This window comes from Papio anubis, unplaced genomic scaffold (genome assembly GCF_008728515.1).
Source record: "Papio anubis isolate 15944 unplaced genomic scaffold, Panubis1.0 scaffold59, whole genome shotgun sequence".
In the NCBI taxonomy this organism is placed as follows: Eukaryota; Metazoa; Chordata; class Mammalia; order Primates; family Cercopithecidae; genus Papio; species Papio anubis.
This window is the reverse complement of record NW_022166121.1, coordinates 173408-197317: the sequence shown is the minus strand read 5'-3', so window position 1 is coordinate 197317 and position 23910 is coordinate 173408. Positions and strand designations below refer to the sequence as shown.

General features: G+C 42.4%; 1 protein-coding gene across 14 annotated transcripts in view; it reads left to right on the top strand.

Annotated features, from left to right (window-relative positions):
• Window positions 1-23910, top strand: part of LOC101014061 (cell cycle progression protein 1) — a 90282-nt gene that overhangs the window by 2386 nt on the left and 63986 nt on the right. For 7 of the 14 annotated variants that reach the window (XR_004181717.1, XM_021940585.2, XM_021940580.2 and 4 more), the window contains exons 2-4: window positions 13086-13154; window positions 15457-15588; window positions 16841-16955. Coding sequence is in view for 13 of the 14 variants with exons in the window: in XM_021940585.2 (XP_021796277.2) it covers window positions 15523-15588; window positions 16841-16955 (181 nt within the window). In the remaining variant the exon portion in view is untranslated. Of the gene's footprint in view, window positions 1-7417; window positions 7704-13085; window positions 13155-15456; window positions 15589-16840; window positions 16956-23910 lie in introns of those variants that run through there. The other 7 variants (XM_009210218.2, XM_017960634.2, XM_017960635.3 and 4 more) reach the window with 3 other exon arrangements.

Genomic DNA, 23910 nt, shown 5'->3' with positions numbered 1-23910 from the left:
AGGCAGGCAGATCACTTGAGGTCAGGACTTCAAGACCAGCCTGGCCAACATGGCAAAAACCCGTCTTTTTTTTTTTTTTTTTTTAGACGGGGTCTCGCTCTGTCGCCCAGGCTGGAGTGCAGTGGCCGGATCTCAGCTCACTGCAAGCTCCGCCTCCCGGGTTCCCGCCATTCTCCTGCCTCAGCCTCCCGAGTAGCTGGGACCAGAGGCGCCGCCACCACGCCCGGCTCATTTTTTATGTTTTTAGTAGAGACGGGGTTTCACCGTGTTAGCCAGGATGGTCTCGATCTCCTGACCTCGTGATCCGCCCATCTCGGCCTCCCAAAGTGCTGGGATTGCAGGCTTGAGCCACCGCGCCCAGCCAATTTTTTGTATTTTTAGTAGAGACAGGGTTTCACTATGATCTCGATCTCCTGACCTCGTGATCCGCCCGCCTCACCCTCCCAAAGTGCTGGGATTACAGGCGTGAGCCACCGCGCCCGGCTAAAACCCCATCTTGACTAAAAATACAAAAATTAGCCGGGCGTGGTGGCAGGTGCCTGTAATCCCAGCTATTTGGGAGGCTGAGGCAGTAGAATCGCTTGAACCTGGGAGGCAGAAGTTGCAGTGAGCCAAGATCATGCCACTGCACTCTAGCCTGGGTGACAGAATGAGACTATCTCAAAAAATCCAAATAAGCAGTAACAGTAAAAAACACAGGCAAAGTCCCTGTTGTTACATCTGCAGACTATATTAATTTAAGCGTAAATTATTTGGAGAGTAGGGACAATAAATGAATTAGTTGGACTGGAAGAAAATAACAGATCTGACAATTAGTAGCATTTGTAGATCTCATTTTATTTTTTGGAGAAGATGTCTTGCTCTGTCACCTAGTCTGGAGTGCAGTGGCCTGGACACGAGTTACTGCAGTCTTCTGGGCTCAAGTGATCCTCCCAACCCAGCCTCCCAAATAGCTGGGGCCACAGGCACATGTCACCAGGCCTAGGTCTGTTTAATGTATTTTTTTTGAGACAGAATCCTGCTCTATTATATGGTAGCTCAGCCTTGGCTCACTGCAACCTCTGCCTCCTAGTAGCTGGGATTACAGTGTGATTCAAGCTGGGTTCAAGCATGATTCTTGTGCCGTAGCCTCCGAGTAGCTGGGATTACAGACATGTGACACCATGCCCCTCTAATTTTTTTTTTTTTTTGTGATGGAGTTTCGCTCTTGTTGCCTAGGCTGGAGTGCTGTGGCAAGATCTTAGCTCACCGCAACCTCCGCCCCCTGGGTTCAAGTGATTCTCCCGTCTCAGTTTCCTGAGTAGCTGGGATTACAGGCATGCGCCACCACGCCCGGCTAATTTTGTATTTTTAGTAGAGACAGAGTTTTTCCATGTTGGTCAGGCTGGTCTCGAACTCCCGACCTCTGGTGGTCCACCCGCCTCGGCCTCCCAAAGTGCTGGGATTACAGGTGTGAACCACTGCTCCGACCTAATTTTTGTATTTTTAGTAGAGACTGGATTTTGCCATGTTGGCCAGGCTGGTTGTGAAGTCCTGGCCTCAAGTGATCTGTCCACCTTGGCCTCCCAAAGTGCTGGGATTACAGGTGTGAGCCACTGTACCCAGCCTAATTTTTTAAGTTTTTTCTTTTTTTTTCTTTGAGATGGAGTCTCACTCTGTCACCCAGGCGTGATCTCAGCTCACTGTAACCTCCACCTCCCAGGTTCAAGCAATTCTCTTGGCGTCAGCGTCCCGAGTAGCTGAGATTACAGGCACACACCACCATGCCTGGCTAAGTTTTGTATTTTTAGTAGAGGTTGGATTTCACCATGATGGCCAGGATGGTCTCGATCTCCTGAACTTGTGATCCACTTGCCTGGGCCTCCCAAAGTGCTGGGATTACAGGTGTGAGCCACCGCGCCCGGCCCTAATTTTAAAATGTTATATAGAAGCAGGGTCTTGCTATGTTGCCCAGGCTGGTCTCTGAACTCCTGGGTTCAAGCGATTTTCCTGCCTTAGTCTCCCAGGGTTGGATACAGGCATGAGAACTCCATGTCTGGCCTATGCATCCCATCTTTTGATCTGGTTTCTTTTCACCCTGTACAGTGAAATCAGAGGCAAAAGTGCTTAGCTTTTCTTCACTTAAGGCTGGACAATCTTAAACTTGTTAACATTGAATCACTTTGAGTACCATGTTTTATATGTTTGATATTTTGGCTTATGTCTGTTTTTGTTTTATTTTTTGTTATGGTTATATTGGATATGGACTGGTAAATAGTGTAATCAATCGTTAGTCCACATTTTGTTTTCTGTTGTAAAGGGCTACATTGTTTTTCCATATTAATATACAGTACATTTTTTTTGCTACTATCTGCCTCTTAAAAATTAAGGGGGTTTACCTTAACGCCAAGTGTCAGTTGACACTTGATTAAAAAAAAATCTATTCAAGTGTTTTAGAAAAAACACTTTTAACACTGTTGTTTTTCAGGTTACGGTGTTCATACTTTATTTTCTTACGTTGCCTTCTTTGGAGCTTGCCTACTGCAAATGTCAGTTTCTTTTCAATATTTTTTTATCTTATAATTTTGTATATTCTGTGTACTGAGTTGGCTCAATATGTTATTAGGCTTTGGGTCTATTCACAGGGCATAAGAAAAATTCCAAATTGATTAACGTGTCTGATTTACTAACTCCTTCCACAGTGTGTTGTTGTATGGGTTGTATAATTATATTCTTATTCAAGATAAAGAAAGACTTTAAAAAATTAGGTGTATATGAACTGCTAAAATCATGGAAGTAGTCGTTTTTGAACATGTTAAGAACATGAACACAGCAGCAAGGCCTGTTAAGCCCAAGGTACTTTAAACAAAAAATGCAGACTCATCTAACAATGCAGAACTGTTGGAGGCTGAATTATGTTTGTTTCTTTGTGGTGAAGATGAGGAAGTTGCAGTATTGTCAGTGATAAAGGATTACATTTTCACACATTTCCTTCCTGACAGTTCCATAATTTTAACTAGGCTAAAACACTTGGTTTCAAAGGTCGTTTGCAATGTATTGTACCAGATAAACTTGGCCGTATTTTCTCTCAATTTGAGTTCTAAGATTAAATTCAGCCCTATAATATGGGAAGGATTACAATTAAGTGATGAATAAAGGGATTTTTTTCCCCAAAGGGCATTTAATGTGTGGAAAGCTCTTGAATTACCTGAGGAAGTATTAGAAAATAAGAAGTGTGAGTTAAGTTTTTTTTTTTCTGTCATCACAGGAAGCCTGAAATTTTTTTTTTTTTTTTTTTTTTTTTTTTTCAGTACTTATCTAAATCACTATTCTTTTAAAATCTTACAAAATCTTACTTCTGGTTCATATTGCCAGCGTGTTGAAATGTAAAAAGAGCATTGGGTTGGAAATCAGAGACTTTTTAATGATGTTGAGCAAGTGATTATTTATAATTTTCTGTTCATTTTCATTTGGAATTTGTAAATAATAGCAAGCTGCCTTTATGGGGGTATTTGTGATGATGAAATCAGATACGAAAATGAAATTGCTTTGTAAGTCGCGGAGTTACCTACTCAGGTGAAGTGTTATTGTACTGCATAAGTGCATTTACATGAAGCACTTATATATTTGAAGTGTGATGATGGGATAAATACTTTTTGACTGGGAAGTTTGATGAAGAAAAAAAGTCAAGTGGGGTATTCATTTGGTTTCTTGGTAGAACTTGGTGGCTTTTTCCAGACTGAAGGAAACGCGGCTCCTCTCCTGACTGTGACTTTGCACTCTGTTGCATTGAATGTCCCGAAACTGGAGTGTACTTCTGTGATTGAGCTTTTAATTTTGGTTTTGATTTGTTTTAATCTCACTTCTATAAGTGTAAGAAAGGTCATCAGTCTAGTTTGACAATAGGAAGTAGCTATTGTTTTTAATACTCAAATGGATCTTTTTTTTTTTCTTTTTTTTTCTTTTTTAGACGGAGTCTTGCTCTGTCGCCCAGGCTGGAGTGCAGGGGCGTGATCTAGGCTCACTGTAAGCTCCGCCTCCCGGGTTCACGCCATTCTCCTGCCTCAGCCTCCCGAGTAGCTGGGATTACAGGCATGCACCACCACACCTGGCTAATTTTTGTATTTTTAGTAGAGACAGAGTTTTGCCATGTTGGCCAGGCTAGTCTTGAACTCCTGACCTCAGGTGATTCGCCTGCCTCGGTCTCCCAAAGTGCTGGGATTACAGGCATAAGCCACTGCACCTGGCAGTAGTGTGTTTTTAGGGAGGGACAGGGAAGTTTGAAAAATGGCACTATAGAAAGCTGTTGCATACCACAGTAATTAAAACAGCGTTGTAGTGGTTCAGGAATAGAAAATAGATCAGTGGAACAGAATGGAGAACACAGAAATGGATTAATAAATGTGTGGGACTTTATATGACAAAAGGTGGCATTTCAAATTATAGAAAAAGTATGGAATATTCAATATTTGGTTTAATTTTCACTTCACACCAAAAGAAAAAAAAATCTAAATGCATGAATTAAACAGCTAAATGTAAAAGCCAAAAACTCTGGAAGTATTAGTAGAAAATATAGGAGAATAATTTTATAATCTCGGGAGCAGGAAAAGCTTTCTAAAACAAGATATGAAATCTAGATACTATAAAGGACACCCTGTTTTCCAGCCTCTACATTGACTGTATAAAATTTGAAACATAGTAGAAGATACTTTAAAAATGTTTGAAGCATGCTAGAACATTAATTCGTGACCCAACTTGAAAAGAACTACAAATCAGTAATGATAATCTGATAGGAAAGTGAACACATGAATATAGATGCTTCACAGAAAAGGAGATGAGGATAGCCAGTCAACACAAGATGCACAGCCCCACTGAAGTCTTCTGGGAAGTGCAGATTAAGGAATTCATTATTTTGCTCATGAGATGAGCAGAAATTAAAGATGGTTGTTACTCTGTTGGTGGGATTGTGGAGAAATAGGTACTTTCATATGTTGTTGGCAGCAACTTTGTACTACCTTTGGGAGAGCAATTTAGCAATATCTATAGTTGTTTTAGTTGTTTTTTGAGATGGAGTTTCACTGGAGTGCTCCTGGCCTTATTTATTTATTTTTGAGATGGAATCTGGCTCTGTAACCCAGAACTTAGTGCAGTGGTGTGATCTCGGCTCACTGCAACCCCTGCCTCCCAGCCTCAAGTGATTCTCCTGCCTCAGCCTCCCAAGTAGCTGGGATTACAGGCACGTACTACCACGCCTGGCTAACTTTTGTATTTTAGTAGAGATGGGGTTTCACCATGTTGGTCAGGCTGATCTTGAACTCCTGACCTCATGATCCACCCACTTCAGCTGGGATTATAGGTGTGACTCAACGTCCAGCCTTTTTGTTTGTTTGTTTTGAGACAGAGTCTCGCTTTGTTGTCCAGGCTGGAGTGCGGTGGTGTTACCTCGGCTCACTGCAACCTCCGCTTTCTGGGTTCAAGCAGTTCTCGTGCCTCAGCCTCCCAAGTAGCTGGGATTACAGGCTCCTGCCACCATGCCTAGCTAATTTTTTTGTATTTTTAGTAGAGACGCCAGGCTGGTCTCAAGTGATCCTCCCAAAGTGCTGGGATTACAGGTGTGAGCTACCATGCCTGGCTCATTTGTTGTATTTTTAATAGAGATGGGGCTTCACCATGTTTCCCAGGCTGGTCTCAAACTTGTGAGTTCAAGCAATTTGCCCAGCTCTGCCTCCCAAAGTATTGGAATTACAGGCATAAGCCACTGGGCCCGACCTGTGGCTTTTCATGGAGTTCTTAGAACGTCAGTTGTCTGTGCTGTTGGGCTTTCTACTTTCTCTACCTTTTGGAATGTCTTCACTTTCCAGTCCCTTTTACCTAGATAATTTGAATTACTCTCTGAAGGCTCCACCTATTTCTCATGAGTTACAGACATCTGCTTCTTAAGGATCTGTTTTATCAGTTTCATTTTGATTTTTTAGATATTAATTCAGTTTGATTGACGGAAGTCTTGCTGTGTCACCCAGGCTGGAGTGCAGTGGCACAATCTTGGCTCACTGGGTTCAAGCGCTTCTTCTGCCTCAGCCTCCTGAGTAGTTGAGACTATAGGTGCCCACCACCAGGCCCGGCTAATTTTTTTTTTTTTTTTTTTTGTATTTGTAGTAGAGACGGGGTTTCACCATGTTGTCTAGGCTGGTCTCGAGCTCCCGACCTCAGGTGATCCACCTGCCTCGGCCTCCCAAAATGCTGGGATTACAGGCATGTGCCACTATGCTCAGCCTTTTTTTTTTTTCTTTTCTTTTCTTTTTTTTTTTTTTTTTTTTGGGACAGAGTTTCTTGCTCTTGTTGCATAGGCTGGAGTACAATGGCTCAATCTTGGTTCACTGAAACCTCCACCTCCCGGGTTCAGGTGATTCTCCTGCCTCAGCCACCCAAGTAGCTGGGATTACACGTGCGTGCCACCACTCCCGAGTGATTTTTTGTATTTAGTAGAGACAGGGTTTCACGATGTTGGTCAAGCTGGTCTCGAACTCCTGACCTCAGGTGATCCACCTGCCTCGGCCTCCCAAAGTGCTGGGATTAGAGGCATGAGCTACTATGCCCGGCCTAACAGTTGGTCTTTTTAATATTTAGCTTATCTCTAGGTGTTTCATTCCATATAACTAAATCTCAGTTGTGTTCAGGCACAAAAAAGATGGAAAACTACTCATTCATTCTTCACAACTGTTTTCAGCACCTCAAGGAGGCCTTCCCTAACCATCCTATTTAACATTCCAGTTCTTGCACCATCCCCACCCCTACTGTGCCCTCACTTTTTTCTCCATGGCACTGGGCACCAGCTGGCTCACTCTGTCTTTAAAAAGTACTTTTCTTCACGGGAGGTTTTTCTTTTGTTTTTGTTTTCTTTCTTTCAGTCCTGTGTCTTCAGGACTTAGAAGAGTTCATGGCACATAGTAGGTACTCAATAATCATATGTTGAATGAATAAATGCAGTTTCATGTTCCACATGAGGATAGGCTCATTTGAAATATTTCCATAGGTTTATTAGACAAAAAGTAGACTTTCAGAAAGTTTTCATGCCTGGCACAGTGGTTCACACCTGTAATCCCAGCACTTTAGGAGGCTGAGGCAGGCAGATCACGAGGTCAAGAGATCGAGACCATCCTGGCCAACATGGTGAAATCCATCTCTACTAAAAGTACAAAAATTAACTGGGCATGGTGGTGCGTGCCTGTAATCCCACCTACTTGGGAGGCTGAGGCAGGATAATCTCTTGAACCTGGGAAGTAGAGGTTGCAGTGAGCCGAGATCACGCCACTGCACTGTAGCCTGAAGACAGAGTGAGACTCTGTCTCAAAAAAAAAAAGTTTTCATTAGTTGGGATCTTGTATCCTCTTCCCTTTCTCAAGTGATGTATTTTAAAGCAGACATTTTCATATCCTTTGGCGGAGGTAAAAGACCCAGACCTTTTGAAAAGCATTTTAGAAATACGTTCTTAAAAGCACTCCAAAATGACTCTTATCTTTGGTCACGTGACAGTACAGCTGCACTTTGGGGCCTTTGCCTATATCCTGTTGGTTGCCTCACTTCGGAATTGTAGACGTGTGGGAGAATAATGCTCCCATTCTTCTCTATCTTGTCTAGTTCTAGAAGATATGGTGATGGAAACCTTACCTTTTTCATAGTAAAATGTAGCTACTCAGGAATGATGAGGGGCACTGTCATATCAGGTAATACTCACTCCAGTTATATTTTATGAGGTAAAATTGATATTGTTGTTTGGTTATTCTTATAGATTTTGACAGCCTCCACCAAAGTGTTTTAAAATGACTTACTTAGTCTATAACTCTTCCCTGAATTCAGTCTCCGGACACCTACTTGATGTTTCCTCTTGGATGTGATAATAACAGTCTCAGATTTAAAATGCTCTAAATCAATTTACTGATTTTCTTTTCTTCCTTTTTCTTTTTTTCCAAGATGAGAGTCTTGTTCTGTCTCCTAGGCTAGAGTGCAGTGGCGTGGTCGCGGCTCACTGCAACCTCCGCCTCCTGGGTTCGGGCAATTCTCCTGCCTCAGCCTCCCGAGTAGCTGGGACTACAGGCATCCACCATACCACCTGGCCAATTTTTGTATTTTTAGTAGAGACAGGGTTTCACCATGTTGGCCAGGCTGGTCGTGAACTCCTAACCTCAAGTGATCCGCCCACCTCGGCCTCCTAAAGTGCTGGAATTGGATTATCACAGTAGCTACGCAAATGAACTTCTTGCTTCTGCCTTTGCTCCCCGACAATTCTGTCCCAATAGGTAGCCAGAGTGATCTTTTATTCCTTTTCTCAAAACCCGTCTGTAACTTTTAGTTTTCGCTCAGAGTAAAAAGCTAAAATGCTTTTTAAAAGGAATCTTAGGATCTGTAAGCCCTACTCAATCTGTCCCCTTGCCCACCCTATTATCTTGTGTTTAATCTTGTCTTCCTCTCACCTGCTAGGTGATCCACACAGGCCTCCTTGCTGTTTCTCAAAGGTAGAGCTTTGATCCCAACTTTATACCTACTATTCATTTGGTCTTAAATGCTCTTCCTCCAGTTAACTGTATATAATGGCGCCTCACTCATTCAAATCTTTGCTCACATATACTTTAGCAATGAAGCTTCCGCTGACCACCCTTTTTAGAATTAAACTTCTCTATTCCAGCATAAATCTATCCTAGAATAAATCTCTTCAAATATTTTACAGGGTTTGACTCTTTTTGTCGACATAAGTCTAAGGTTTTTGACCTGAATGTGTGGTGACTCTTGCTTATAATGGCCATATTGTTTTTGGCTACTGCAATTCTGTGAGTTAGCAGAAATAGGAGGAGCAGCAAGAAGATGATTTCAGTATTGTAGCTGTTGTGTGTTAAACACTTTGAGAGACCTGCAAGTGGACATCAAAAGCAATTGGAAATATATGACTGGAGATCGAGTTAAAATAAACTACTCTGAGGAATAAAAGGAAGCCTGAGCCTAAACAGAACTTCAAGTTTATTGTCTTCACAAAATATTCTTTGTTTTATAACTGTATGATTTCTTAGCCTTTGTAGCTGTCCTATATTCTTCTTATGTCTAAATTATTAGTAAAGCTCTTAAAATGAGGGGAGGGTTTATACATTTACCAATGGTCAGAATAATGGGAGAGGCTCATGGACTTCTCCAGAATTTTGAGTTCTTTTTTTTTTGGAGGTGTAGTCTCACTCTGTTGCCCAGGCTGGAGTGCAGTGGCATGATCTTGGCTCACTGCAGCCTCCTCCTCCTGGTTTCAAGCGATTCTTCTGATTCAGGCTCCCTAGTAGCTGAAACTACAGGTGCGCATCAGCATGCCCGACTAATTTTTGTGTTTTTAGTAGATATGGTGTTTCACTATATGGCCAGGTTAGTCTCAAACTCCTGACCTCGTGATCTGCCCGCCTCTGTCTCCCAAAGTGCTGGGATTACAGGTGTGAGCCGCTGCACCCAGCCTAATTTTGAGTTCTGTAAAGAACAATTAACTGCACTATCCCCCAGACGTGGTTACCTTTCTTGTTTATTGATTGCTTAATATGTATTTAGCATTCACTCAGTATGTGTTGGGAATACATTATAGGCTGGTAAACAAGCAATTACAGCACAATGTTCTGTATTAAGTGCTAGATGCAGAAAATAATAGAGTCTTAGGGATGGGGTCAAGGGATGGCTCTCAAAGGAAGTGAACCATTAGCTGAGATAAGCACAGGAGTTTGGATGCTGGTAAAGGGACGGGCAACTGATCAGAATATATAAAGCCCTGGAGTAAAGACAAAGCCAAGCATTTTGAGGGGAACTGAGAAGGTTGGGCAAAGAGGGAATGAATTAAAAGAGATGAAAGCTAGAGATAAAAGACTTGATATTCAAGGCTTGGGGCATTATCTTGAAGAAAATCTTAACATTTTAAAGGAATGACATAATGAGATTAACATTTTAAGATCTCTAGCTATAATGGGGAGGTTCAAACTGCCAGGGGGCTTTCATATTCATTGTGTCTAGGACAGGGCTTAAAAAGTTATTATTTTTTTTCTTGCTTTGATTGTAGTATGCGCCCAACATTTTGAGAACAGCTGAATTAATAGGGTTCTTTAGGAAGCCTGTTAATTTTGCTTATCTAAATTGTCATGGTGGTGTTAGGGCCAGCGGGAAATCTTTTTTTCTCATTTGGGCTGGTTGGTGTTACCAAAATATCAGGGGTTTGGTCTAGGTCCTGCTGCTTGCCGCTCAGGAAGCCAATCACAGAGATGAGTATTGCCAGAGAAGAAGGCTTTAATTGGGTGCTGCAGCCAAGGAGATGGGAGATCAGTCTCAAATCCATCTCTGACTGACTGAAATTAGAGGTTTATATAGCAGAGAAGAAATGTAACCATGTGTGGGCAAACAGGAATTAGAGAGGGGTGAGAAAGAAGTTTGTCAACAGGCAGCAGGTGGTCAGTTAAGCAATCATGCAGGGTCTGGCTTCTCATTGTCATCTGTTAAGTAAGCTTCAGCTTCTTCATCCTATCTAGGAGGCCTTATGGTTTGTTTCCTAAGAAAGGAGCTTAGATAACACAAATAGAGCTTTCTCAAGTTTTAAGACTGAGAGGATCAATTTCTGTATTTGTTCAAAGAAACCATAAAAGTTCTGTGGGATAACTGGCTGGTTTCAATGTTATCTTTCCCTCAAGGAAGTAAACAAAGCATTAAACGGGGGCCTGATTGAAGTGGGCTTTTTGATTTGAGAAATTCAAGTATGGTAAGTTCTCCCAAGTCAGTAATATATTTTACTTTTTTTTGAAATCTGTTTGTTAGAAGATGGGATCAGGCAAAGGGAAGGAGGGAAGCTTTCACACGGTTGAGAAAGAATGCTTTTTAGGCTTCAGGCAGTTTTCTTTCTTTCTGTTTTTTTTTTTTTTTTTTGAGACGGTGTCTCGCTCTGTTGCCCAGGCTGGAGTGCAGTGGCACGATCTCGGCTCACTGCAAGCTCTGCCTCCCAGGTTCACGCCATTCTCCTCCCTCAGCCTCCCCAGTAGCTGGGACTACAGGCACCTACCACCACGCCCGGCTAATTTTTTGTATTTTTAGTAGAGACGGGGTTTCACTGTGTTAGCCAGGATGGTCTCCATCTCCTGACCTCGTGATCCGCCCGCCTCGGCCTCCCAAAGTGCTGGGATTAGAGGCATGAGCCAGCGCTCCCAGTGGCTTCAGCCAGTTTTCTTATCACAAAGCCCTCACCTACTTCTGATTTCATATAGAATTTTTCCAGTTACCCAGTCACTTAAACCGGAAACCTGGGAGCTATCCTACACTTTCGCCCTTCTACAGTTGGTTATTCAGTCCTTTAATAAAATAATCTTTAGGCTGGGTGCAGTGGCTCACGCCTGTAATCCCAGCACTTTGTGAAGCTGAGATGGGTGGATCACTTGAGCCCAGGAGTTCGAGACCAGCCTACCAACCTAGCAAGTCCCCGACTCTTAAGGAAATTAGCTGGGCAGGGTGGCACATATCTGCATAGTCCTAGCTACTTGGGAGACTGAGGTGGGAGCATCTACTTGAGCCTGGGAATTCAAGGCTGTGTTACTGGTGGAGGGTGTCCAGGTTCTTGGCATCCTGAACAAAGAACTGGACAAAACATACAGACAAAGCAAGGAAAGAATGAAGTCAGATGAAAGTACGCTCGACAGTGTGGTGGCGGGCCCTAGCGTAGGGGCTCAAGGGCGCTGTTATAGAATTTGTGGGGGCTTAAATACCCTCTAGAGGTTTCCACTGGTTACTTGGTGTACACCCTATGTAAATGGAGAGGTGAAGTAAAGTTACAAAGTCATTTCCTTGGTGTATGCCCTATGGAGAGGATATTTCCTGTCATAGCTGAAGTGTGAATTGGCCTGATGTACCCTGCCTCCAGACCCTATTTTCCTGTCTCAGCAGCTTTGAGCTGTGTTCATACTACTGTACGCCAGCCTGAGTGACAGAGTGAGACCTTGCATCCAAATCATGATAAAAATAATAATCTTTCATGTCTTCTCAGAGCTCTTCTAAACCTTTCCCACTATCTTCTAAACCCTTTCCCTCATCAACACTGATTAAGTTTAGATGCTCAGCTTTTTCATGGAATATTATGTTGCTTCCTTGCATCCCACAGGTCTAGGGTTGTTTAGTTGCTTCCCTATGTTTAAGGGCTTGAGTCCAGGTTGTTGCCAGAGACCAGATGTTTCTAACCAACCTCTGGTGTCTTCCCCACCACCGCCCCAACTTTAATCCAACTGAAGTATTGCTGACACAGTTATTTTCATAAAAACAGTTTGATTGCCAGGCAGGGTGGCTCATGCCTGTAATCCCAGCACTTCGGGAGGCCGAGGAGGGCGGATCATGAGGTCAGGAGTTCAAGACCAGCCTGGCCAACATAGTGAAACCCCATTTCTGCTAAAAATACAAAAATTATCTGGGCATGGTGGCGCGCGCTGTAGTCCCAGCTACTCGGGAGGCTGAGGCAGGAGAATTGCTTGAATCCAGGAGGCAGAGGTTGCAGCGAGCCAAGATCGCGCCACTGCACTCCAGCCCAGGCAACAGTGCGAGACTCGGTCTCAAAACAGTTTGATCATGTTTCTTCTCTGTTTGAAAAATGTAAATTGCTTCATGTTGCCAACATACAGACTTCCTTTTTCTTGGCATAGGAGCTTTTCAGTTTCCCTCTGCTTCTCAGTTTCTGCAGTCATGTTTTTCACACCTTACTGATCATTGAAAATAGAATCCTTTACTGTTGCTGCCTGCTCCCCATTCACAATTCTCCTTTTCTTTTACCTCTGTCTGGCCAAATGCTACATTTTCTTTTAGTCATAACTTTCTTCTTCATTTCAACAATATGACTGTCTAGACGGTTCTAGTCTAGGAGGGTCTCCTTGTCTTAGAAGTTTCCTTATATCTGTTCATATAGGTATGTAGTCCTGTCATGTTCTGTATGGTAAATTTATGGGTGGCTTGTCTCTGTTTCACCTGGAAGACAGTAAACCACTTTTCAAACTTAGTGTCACATATAGTGCTTCCTATAGAATTTAAAAAAATGTGTCCCATAAGTCAATATGTTTTTGTATTTGTAGACCTGAAAGATGTCTGAAAATTCCAGTGACAGTGATTCATCTTGTGGTTGGACTGTCATCAGTCATGAGGTATGATATTTAATACTTTCTTATAAGGTAATTTGTAATATTAATGTTACCAGTGATATAAATGGTGTTCTTTGAAGATCAGTCTTTTTCTACATTTAAGCAAAAAGTTCCAATGGACATTTTCCCTCTCGTATTAAACTTCACTGCTGAGAACTCTTTATGAGCCAGCATCTTCTACATTATTGTACATAGCTTTGAGACATTAGGCAAATACTTACTGAGGGTTTATTATTGGTCAGGCCTTGTGCTTTACTTTCCTTTTCATATAATTTTTTCTTTTTTTTTTTTAGATGGAGTCTCACTCCATTGCTCAGGCTGGAGTGCAGTGGCGCCATCTCGGCTTACTGCAATCTCCGCCTCCTGGGTTGGAGCCATTCTCCTGCCTCAGCCTCCTGAGTAGCGGGGACTACAGGTGTGAGCCACCGCGCCCCGCTAATTTTTTTGTATTTTTAGTAGAGATGGGGTTTCACCATGTTAGCCAGGATGGTCTGGATCTCCTGACCTCGTGATCCACCCGCCTCGGCCTCCCAAAGTGATGGGATTACAGGTGTGAGCCACCGCGCCCGCCACAAAATGAATTTTATAATAGAAGATTGATCTATGTACAACAAGTATACATAACTTGTACATTTTATGTTCTCATGCCAGTAATGTATGTTCACTATAGAAAAATGACAGTAAGGCCGGGCGCGGTGGCTCAAGCCTGTAATCCCAGCACTTTGGGAGGCCGAGACAGGCGGATCATGAGGTGAGGAGATCGAGACCATCCTGGCTAACACAGTGAAACCCTGTCTCTACTAAAAATACAAAAAATTAGCCAGGCGAGGTGGCGGGTGCCTGTAATCCCAGCTACTCGGCAGGCTGAGGCAGGAGAATGGCATGAACCCGGGAGGCGGAGCTTACAGCGAGCTGAGATCTGGCCACTGCACTCCAGCCCGGGCGACAGAGCGAGACTCCATCTCAAAAAAAAGAAAAATGACAGTATACTGGCCAGGCGCGGTGACTCACGCCTGTAATCCCAGCACTTTGGGAGGCCGAGGTGGGCGGATTACGAGGTCAGGAGATCGAGACCATCCTGGCTAACACTATGAAGCCCCGTCTCTACTAAAAATACAAAAAATTGGCCAGGTGCGGTGGCTCACGCCTGTAATCCCAGCACTTTTGGGAGGCCGAGGCAGGTGGATCACGAGGTCAGGAAATTGAGACCATCCTGGCTAACACCGTGAAACCCCGTCTCTACTAACAATACAAAAAATAAGCCGGGCCTGGTGGCGGGCGCCTGTAGTCCCAGCTACTCCGGAGGCTGAGGCAGGAGAATCGCTTGAACCTGGGAGGCGGAAGTTGCGGTGAGCCAAGACTGCGGCAGTGCACTCCAGCCTGGATGACAGAGTGAGACTCCGTCTCAGAAAAAAAGAAAAACAAAAAAAACCCAAAATATTAGCCGGGTGTGGTGGTGGGCGTAGTGGCGGGCACCTGTAGTCCCAGCTACTCGGGAGGCTGAAGAATGGCGTGAACCCAGGAGGCGGAGCTTGCAGTGAGCCGAGATTGCGCCACTGCCCTCCAGCCTGGGCGACAGAGCCAGACTCTGTCTCAAAAAAAAAGGAAAAGAAAAATGACAGTATACTGATAAACAGAAATATACTTACTCTAGGTTTTAATGGACTTATCTATAATTTTCCCATTTGTTTTTAGGGTATTGTAAGCCTCACTTGTTTTCTTAATAAAAGTTTTAGGCCGAGTGTGGTGGCTCACGCTTGTAATCCCAGCACTTTGGGAGGCCAAGGAGAAGGCGAATCACCTCAGGTCGGGAGTTCGAGACCAGCCTGACCAACATAGAGAGACTCCCGTCTCTACTAAAAATATCAAATTAGCCGGGCTTGGTGGCACATGCCTGTAATCCCAGCTACTCAGGAGGCTGAGGCAGGAGAATTGCTTGAACCCGGGAGGCAGAGGTTGTGGTGAACAGAGATCGTGCCATTGCACTGCAGCCTGGGCAACAAGAGCAAAACTCTGGCTCAAAAAAAAAAAACATTTTTTTTTAAAATTTGAGACGGAATTAAAATTTTTTATTAAAAATTAAATTAAAAATTTAATTAAAAATTAATTTTAAAAAAATTGTTTTTTTTACTCTCAGTTAAGGTTCAGGTAGTTATGTTTAGAAAACATTAACAGAAGAAACAAGTTTGCCTTTTCTGCGTTAAAGTTTCAAAATTTAAAAACATCTGTATCATTTGAGATTGAGATCATTTTTCTTTTTAAAATCTTCAGTGACTTTTCTATTTTTAACTTGTTTTCTTCAAAGGATTAGATCAACTCCCACAGCAACTTCTCCTTCAAGGATAATTAACAATACAGGAGCAAGGCAGCTATGGGAGTCTTACCTGTGAGTCTGCAGGGTGGAGTATCACAGCAGACCTCTCTGGCACTTAGTCAAGTATGTCATTGGGGTGTTCTGTACTGGACATTATGTCCCAGAGTAAATCACATTTGTACTTTTATCTCTCTTCTATATCTGCTTTCCAGGATCTACTCTTTCTTGCTAATGTCTCTTACATGTGTTCCTTTTCCTTTCCCATTACCACCGTTCTGATTTGGGCCAGAATTGGTTTCCCCAGCAGTTACTAATCCAACTCTAACTTTGCTTTAGCCTCTACCATTCTCCTGCCACTGTAGACAACCTCAGAGTGTTGCATCCAGAATTCTCTTTAGGGCTCATCTTAAATGCTGCTTTGTCATGAATTCTTTTAATTTTTGCTGTCTTGAGTTATGTATATCAAGAGAATGCAGACCTTTCAATTGTGTGTGTCAGCAGACTATAGTGGGGACATAGGGAAAGAATCACCTTGGTCGTTAACTTTGTTTTGCTAATTAAGACACAAAGAAAAATTGTATGATCCGCTATTATTAATGAAGAGACAGTCTGACATCAAAGTAGGAAAGATAACCTCAGAATAAAAAGATAGTCTAAAATTGTATAAGGAGAGTATTCATTAGCCCTATAGGTTTATTTAATCCATGTCATTAAAGCTTTAAACAGTTTTAGTTTATATTGCCATAATAAGTACTTATTTGCATATGGCTGTTTCTCTGAATACGTTGTAAGTTTGAATTTTTGATTTTTTTTTTTTTTTTTTTTTTTTTTTGAGATGGAGTTTTGCTCTTGTTGCCCAGGCTGGAGTGCAATGATACAATCTTGGCTCACTGCAATCTCTGCCTCCTGGGTTCAAGCGATTCTCTTGCCTCACCCTCCTGAGTAGCTGGGATTACAGGCGCCTGCCACCTTGCCCAGCTGTGAATTTGAATTTTTTATACCCTACAACACCTAACAAAGTGCCTTGTCTAGAGTAGTTCCATAAATGTTAAGCCGAAACAAATTACTACAGAAATAACTAAATTTAGACCTTTATTCTCTGGGATTCAAATTTATTGCTTGAGCTCATAAAATAGAGCATTCCGCTTTTGGGCTGACCTGACTTAGAATTTAAACCTGAGACTCCATTCTGCCATTTTCCTGCCATGAGCCTTTGTGGGTTAAATTGAACAAAAGCTTGTCTGATTAGATATTGTTCCCTTGGAGTATGGCAGCATCTGAGACTTTTAATAATGGAAGAAGCATTTACATGTAGTCAAATCTAGCTTTGAGGAGCTAATAGGCAAATAACTGAAAGATTATCACTTTTCCCTAGGGGTCAGATATAGAACTGTTAAATTCTGTGACAGCCGCTGACAGCTGTGAGCCCACCCCAGAATGTTCATCTTTAGAGCAAGAGGAACTTCAAGCATTGCAGATAGAGCAGGGAGGTAAGTTGTTCACAAATTCTGATTTTTTTTTTTTTTTTTAGTAGAGTATATGAATGATATTATGAGTCTCGCCTTCTTTCCAGGTGGGTGGCCTTTCTGGCTAATCTAAGTGGTCATTGGAGGATTAGAACTTACAGTATAGGCCGGGCATGGTGGCTCACACCTGTAATCCCAGCACCTTGGGAGGCTGAGGTGGACAGATCATTTGAGGTCAGGAGTTCAAGACCAGCCTGGCCAACATGGTGAAACCCTGTCTGTACTGAAAATACAAAAAATTAGCCGGGTGTGGTGGCGGGCACCTGTAATCATAGCTACTCCAAAGGCTGAGGCAGGAGAATCGCTTGAACCTGGGAGGCGGAGGTTGCAGTGAGCCGAGATTGCGCCACTGCACTGCAGCGTGGGCGACAGAGCTAGACTCCATCTCAAAAAAAAAAAAAAAAAAAAACTTCAGTGTGGATTTAATGAAGGCCCACAGAACCCAGAGCCAACAGCCTGCCCCACGGGTTTATTTGCAGCTGTAGTATGTTTTTGGGCTTTCAGATACACTTTGTTGCCACGGAGGTAACCGGTGACCAAAAAAAAGTGTTTCATGGTTTAACGTGAATTTGTTTGGTAGTTTCTATTACTTATCATTTGCTTGGTAGTTTGTATTTACTTGTCATTATTAAAGTTAAGAAAAAAATTATTCATTTATCACAAGAGATTTACTAATCTCTTTTCCAGTTATCATGTTATGGAGTTACAGACATACCTCTCATTTTATTCTGCTTTGCTTTATTGTACTTCGCAGATATTGCATTTTTTACAGATTGAAGTTTGTGGCAACCCTGTGTTGAGCAAGTCTGTTAATGCCATTTTTCCAATAGCGTATGCTCACTTCATGTCTGTCACATTTTTATAATTATAATATTTCATTTATTTTTATTTTATTGAATTGAATTGAATTGAATTGAATTGACGGAGTTTCACTCTTGTTTCCCATGCTGGAGTGCAATGGTATGATCTCGGCTCACTGCAACCTCCACCTCTTGGGTTCAAGTGATCCTCCTGCCTCAGCCTCTCAGCTGGAATTGCAGGCATGTGCCACTGTGCACAGCTAATTTTGTGTTTTTAATAGAGACGGGGTTTCTTCGTGTTGGTTAGCCTGGTCTTGAACTCCTGACCTCAGGTGATCCACCCGTGTCAACTTCCCAAAGTGCTGGGATTACAGGCGTGAGCAACTGTGCCTGGCCTGTAATTGTCATATTTCAAACATTTTCATTATTATTATATCTGTTACGGTGATCTGTGATCAGTGATCTTTGATGTTACTATTATAATTCCTTTGGGACACCATGAACCGTGCCTATGAAAGGCAGTGAACTTAATAAATGTGTGTGTTCTGACTGCTCTACTGACTTGCTGTTCCCCCATCTCTCTTCCTCTCCTTGAGCCTCCCTGTTCCTGGAGACACAACGATATTGAAATCAGGCCAATTAATAACCTACAGTGGCCTCCAGGTGTTCAGGTGAAAGGAAGAGTTGAGTGTCTCTCACTTCAAATCAAAAGCTAGAAATGATTAAGCTTATTTGAGGAAGGCGGAAGGCATGTTGAAAGCTAAGTTGAAAGCTAAGTCTCTTGGACTAGATAGTTAGCCAAGTTGTGATTGCAAAGGAAAAGCTCTTGAAGGAAATTAAAAGTCCTTAATGAACACATGAATGATAGGGAAACCATATAACCTTATTGTTGACATGGAGAAAGTTTTAGTGGTCTTGGTAGAAGATTGAACCAGCCACAAAATTCCCTTAAGTCACAACTTAATCCAGAACTAGGTCCTTCCTAACTCTCTCAAGTCTGTGAAGGCTGAGAATGGTTAAGAAGCTTTAGAAAGAAAGGCTGAAGCTAGCTGATGTTGATTCATGAGGTTTAAGGAAAGAAGCTATGTCCATAACATAAAAGTACAAGGTGAAGTAGCAAGTGCTGATGTAGAAGGTGCATCAAGTTATCCAAGAGATCTAACTGACATAATGGATGAAGGTGGCTACCCCAACCAGCAGATTTTCAGTGTAGATGAAACAGCCTTCTATTGGAAGAAGATGCCATCTAGGACTTTCCTAACTAGAGAGAAGTTGGTATTTGTTTCTAGGCTTTAATGAACAAGCTCACTTTCTTGTTAGAGACAAATGTAGTTGGTGACTTTAAGTTGAAGCTAGTGTTCACTTACCATGCCTTGAGAAATCCTAGGGCCTTTAAAAAATATGCTGCATCTACTCTGCCTGTGCTCTGTAAATGGAACAACAAAGCCTAGGTGACAGCCATGTGTTTACAACATGGTTTACTGAAGATTTTAAGCTGAGTGTTGAGACCTGCTGCTCAGAACAAAAATATTCCTTTCAAAATACTAGACGTTGTATAGTAATACGTGGTCAGTCACCCAAGGGCTCTGATGGAGATGTACAAGGAGATTCATGTTGCTTTGTTTCCTGCTAACACAACATCCAATCTGTAGTCCATGGATCAAAGACTAATTTTGACATTTAGCTTGTATTATTTAATAAATGAATTTTGTAAGGCTGTAGCTGCTGTAGATAGTGATTGCTCTGATGGATCTGGGCAATGTGTGTAAATTGAAAATCTTCAGGAAAGGATTCACCATTCTAGATGCCATTAAGAACAATTGTGATTTGTGGGAAAAGGTGAAAAGATCAACATTCACAGGAGTTTGGAAGAAGTTGATTTTAACCGTCATGACTTAAAAGTGGTTCAAGACTTTAATGGAAGAAGGAACTGCAGATGTGGTAGAAGTAGCAAGAGAATTGGAATTAGAAGTGGATCCTGGCCGGGTGTGGTGGCTCGTGCCTGTAATCCCAGCACTTTGGGAGGCCGAGGTGGGCAGATCATGAGGTCAAGAGATGGAGACCATCCTGGCTAACTGGATGAAATCCCATCTCTACTAAAAATACAAACAATTAGCCGGGCGTGGTGGCGGGCGCCTGTAGTCCCAGCTACTCGGGAGGCTGAGGCAGTAGAGTGACGTGAACCTGGGAGGCGGAGCTTGCAGGGAGCCGAGATCACGCCACTGCACTGTAGCCTGGGCAACAGAGCGAGACTTCGGCTCAAAAAAAAAAAAAAAAGTGGATCCTGAAAATGTGATCCAATTGCTGTAATCTCATGATAAACTTGAACAGATGAGGAGTTGCTTCTTATGGATGAGCAAAGAAAGTCGTTTCTTGAGATGCAATCTGCTCTTGGTGAAGATGCTGTGAATATTGTTGAAATGACAACAAAGGATTTAGAATATTACACAAACTTAGTTAATAAAGCAGTGGCAGGGTTTGAGAAGATTCACTCCAAGTTTGAAAGTTGTTCTACTGTGGACAGAGTGCTATCAAACAGCATTGCATGCTACGGAGAAATCTTTCATAAGAGAAGAGTCAATCCATGTGGGAAACTTCAGTGTTGTTATACTTTAAGAAATTGCAGTCGAGACCATCCTGGCTAACATGGTGAAACCCCGTCTCTACTAAAAATACAAAAACAAAATTAGCCGGGCGTGGTGGCGGGCACCTGTGGTCCCAGCTGCTTGGGAGGTTGAGGCAGGAGAATGGTGTGAACCCGGGAGGCGGAGCTTGCAGTGAGCGGAGATCACGCCACTGCACTCCAGCCTGGGCAACAGAGCGAGACTCTGTCTCAAAAAAAAAAAAAAAAAAAGAAATTGCCCTAGCTACTCTAGCCTTCAGCAGCTACCACAGTGGTCAGTCAGCAGCCATCACCTTTGAAGTAAGAGCCTCCACCAGCAACAGTATTAAGATTCACTGAAGGCTCAAATGATCACTAGCACTTTTTAGCAATAATGTATTTTTAAGTGAAGGTATGTACAGTTTTTTAGACATGATGTGATTGCACACTTAATAGACTACAGTATAGTGTAAACCTAACTTTTACATGGACAGGGAAACCAAAAAATTCATGTGACTTGCTTTATTGCATTGGTTTGAAACTGAACTTGCAGTATATCTGAGATATGCCTGTACTCTGGTTCCAATTTGATAAAATGGAATTTGACTACTGTATTGCATCTGTATTATGTATACTTCCTGTGGGATTTGATGCACACATTATTGATATAGAGAAATAGGACTCCTGAACAATTGCTGCATACACTTATGTTCATATTTAAATTACCTCATTAACTTTTTAGTATTACAGTAAAATGCCTACAGAACATTTCCCCTCAGGAGAAAAAAGTGGATGTGTCAAGTCCAGAAATAGAAGAGATTATACCTGTTAACTTTTTTAAGCCTACATGTTGATTACTACTCTCATTTGAAAAGTGATTCTCAGCTTTTGTGTGTCAGAGATCCTTTTGAGAATCTGAAAGCTATGGACAGTTTCTTCCAAGAAATGCATTTATTTGAATATGTTAAATAAAAGTTTCTTTTTTGTTTGAGACAGAGCCTCACACTATCACCCAGGCTGGAGTGCAGTGGCGCAATGATCTCAGCTCACTGCAACCTCTGCCTCCCAGGTTCAAGCCTCAGAGTCCCGAGTAGCTTGGATTACGGGTGCCTGCCATCACGCCCAGTTAGGGTTTTTTTTTTTTTTTGTATTTTTAGTAGAGATGGGGTTTCACCATGTTGGCCAGTTTGGTTTTGAACTCCTGACCTCCTGATCAGTCTGCCTCAACCTCCCAAAGTGCTGGGATTACAGGCATGAGCCACTGTGCCTGGCCTAATTTTTTTGTATTTTTAACAGAGATGGAGTTTCACTATGTTGGTCAGGCTGCTCTTGAACTCCTGACCTTGTGGTCTGCCCGCCTCAGCCTGCCAAAGTGCTGGGATTACAGGCATGAGTCACTGCGCCCGGCCCCAGTACCCCAGCCCAGTACTGTGGCAGAATCGTACCTCCAAATTAATACATTTTCTTTTGGGGCTATATAATGCTGAAAAATAATTCCCCCCCCTCCCGTTCTTTACAGGACTTAAATTACAGAAGAAATGCATGTTCACGATAGGGAAAAAATAATAGTAAGCAAAAGAAATTTAAAATGGCCTATAATTCTTTTATCTTGAAGTAATTACTGTTGATATTTGGTATACTTTGCTCATAAATTGATATATTATTTTTAACTTTTCTTAATATTTTATGCTCTTTTTTTTTTTTTGAGACAGAGTTTCACTCTTGTTGCCCAAGCTGCAGTGCAATGCCGTGATCTCGGCTCACTGCAACCTCCACCTCCCGGGTTCAAGTGATTCTCCTGCCTCAGCCTCTTGAGTAGCTGGGATTACAGGCGTGCACCACCACAGCCGGCTAATTTTTTGTATTTTTAGTAGAAATGGGGTTTCACCATGTTAGCCAGGCTGGTCTCGAACTCCTGACCTCAGGCGATCCACCTGCATTGGCCTCCCAAAGTGCTGGGATTACAGGTGTGAGCCACTGTGCCCGACCTTTATGCTCTTTTTCATTAAAAATATATTGTGAGGTCATCATTCTGTTTGTACATATTTTCTTTGAGGAGATTCTTATAAAATACTTCTTCTGTAGTGACATTTCGTTTTTCTGTGTTTTGAGTTCTTTCTTTTTTAAAAAAATTGCTGGTAGAAATGGTCTCACTATATTGCCCAGGCTGGTTTTGAACTCCTGGCTTTAAGTAATTCTCCCATGTGGGCCTACCAAAGTGCTTTGATTACATCATGAGCCACTGTGCCTGGACTCCCCTCTCTCCAACTTTTTTTTGAGACGTGGTCACACTCTGTTGCCCAGGCTGGAATGCAGTGGCATGATCATGGCTCAGTGCAGCCTCAACTCCTAGGCTCAAGTAATCCTCCTGCCTCAGCCTTCTGAGCAGCTAGGACTATAGGCACATACCCCCATGCCCAAATAATTTTTTAATTTTTATTTTTGTAGAGACAGGGTCTTGCTGTGTTGCCCAGACTGGTCTTGAACTTGTAGGCTCAAGCAGTCCTCCAGCCTTGGCCTCCCAAAAGTGCTAGGGTTACAGGTATGAGTCACTGCACCCAGCCTGAGTCCTTGCTTTTTATAGTTTATGTTTTCTTGTAAAGCATTTAGACACACACACACACACACACACACACACGTACATATACATATATACTTTTATAAATAATAGTTTGAAGCCATGGTTTTTATTCTTACGGTAGCAGGCATTGACAGCCATTCGAATGGTCTTTAGGAACTTTGAATAAACTTTTAAGAATGCAGGAAATGTATCACTAGGTATCTAATGATAGATTTTTTAATATTAGGTATTAAGAAACACACTGGATCAAGTAATTTGGCAATGTAAGGTAGAGGTTTTATTTACTTAGTCAAGGTAGTTTTGATTTGAGTTCTTAATAAGTCTTGTGGCTGGGCACGGTGTCTCATGCCTGTAATTCCAGCACTTTGGGAGACCAAGGTGGGCAGATAGCTTGAGGTCTGGAGTTCGAGACCAGCCTGGGCAACATGGCGAAACCCCATCTCTACTAAAAATACAAAATTTAGCCATGGCATATGCCTGTAATCCCAGTTGCTGAGGAGGCTGAGGCAGGAGAATCACTTGAACCCAGGAGGCAGAGTTTGCAGTGAGCCAAGATAATGCTACTGCGCTCCAGCCTGGGCAACAGAGTTCCCAGACTCTGTCTCAAAAAAAGAAAAAAAAAAAAAAGCTTAAATAATTGCATTTTCTTATCTAAATTATCACCTGATAATTTCAAATAAAATTTATTAGCAACAGTGGAGTGACTTCTATAATTGTATGTGACATTTCATTAAATCTACTCTAACATATTAGGAAGAAATTTTTTTTTTTTTTGAAGGCAGAGTCTCGCTCTGTCACCCAGGCTGGAGTGCAGTGGTGCGATCTCGGCTCACTGCGAGCTCCGCCTCCCGGGTTCATGCCATTCTCCTGCCTCAGCCTCCTGAGTAGCTGGGACTACAGGCACCCGCCACCACGCCTGGCTAATTTTTTGTGTCT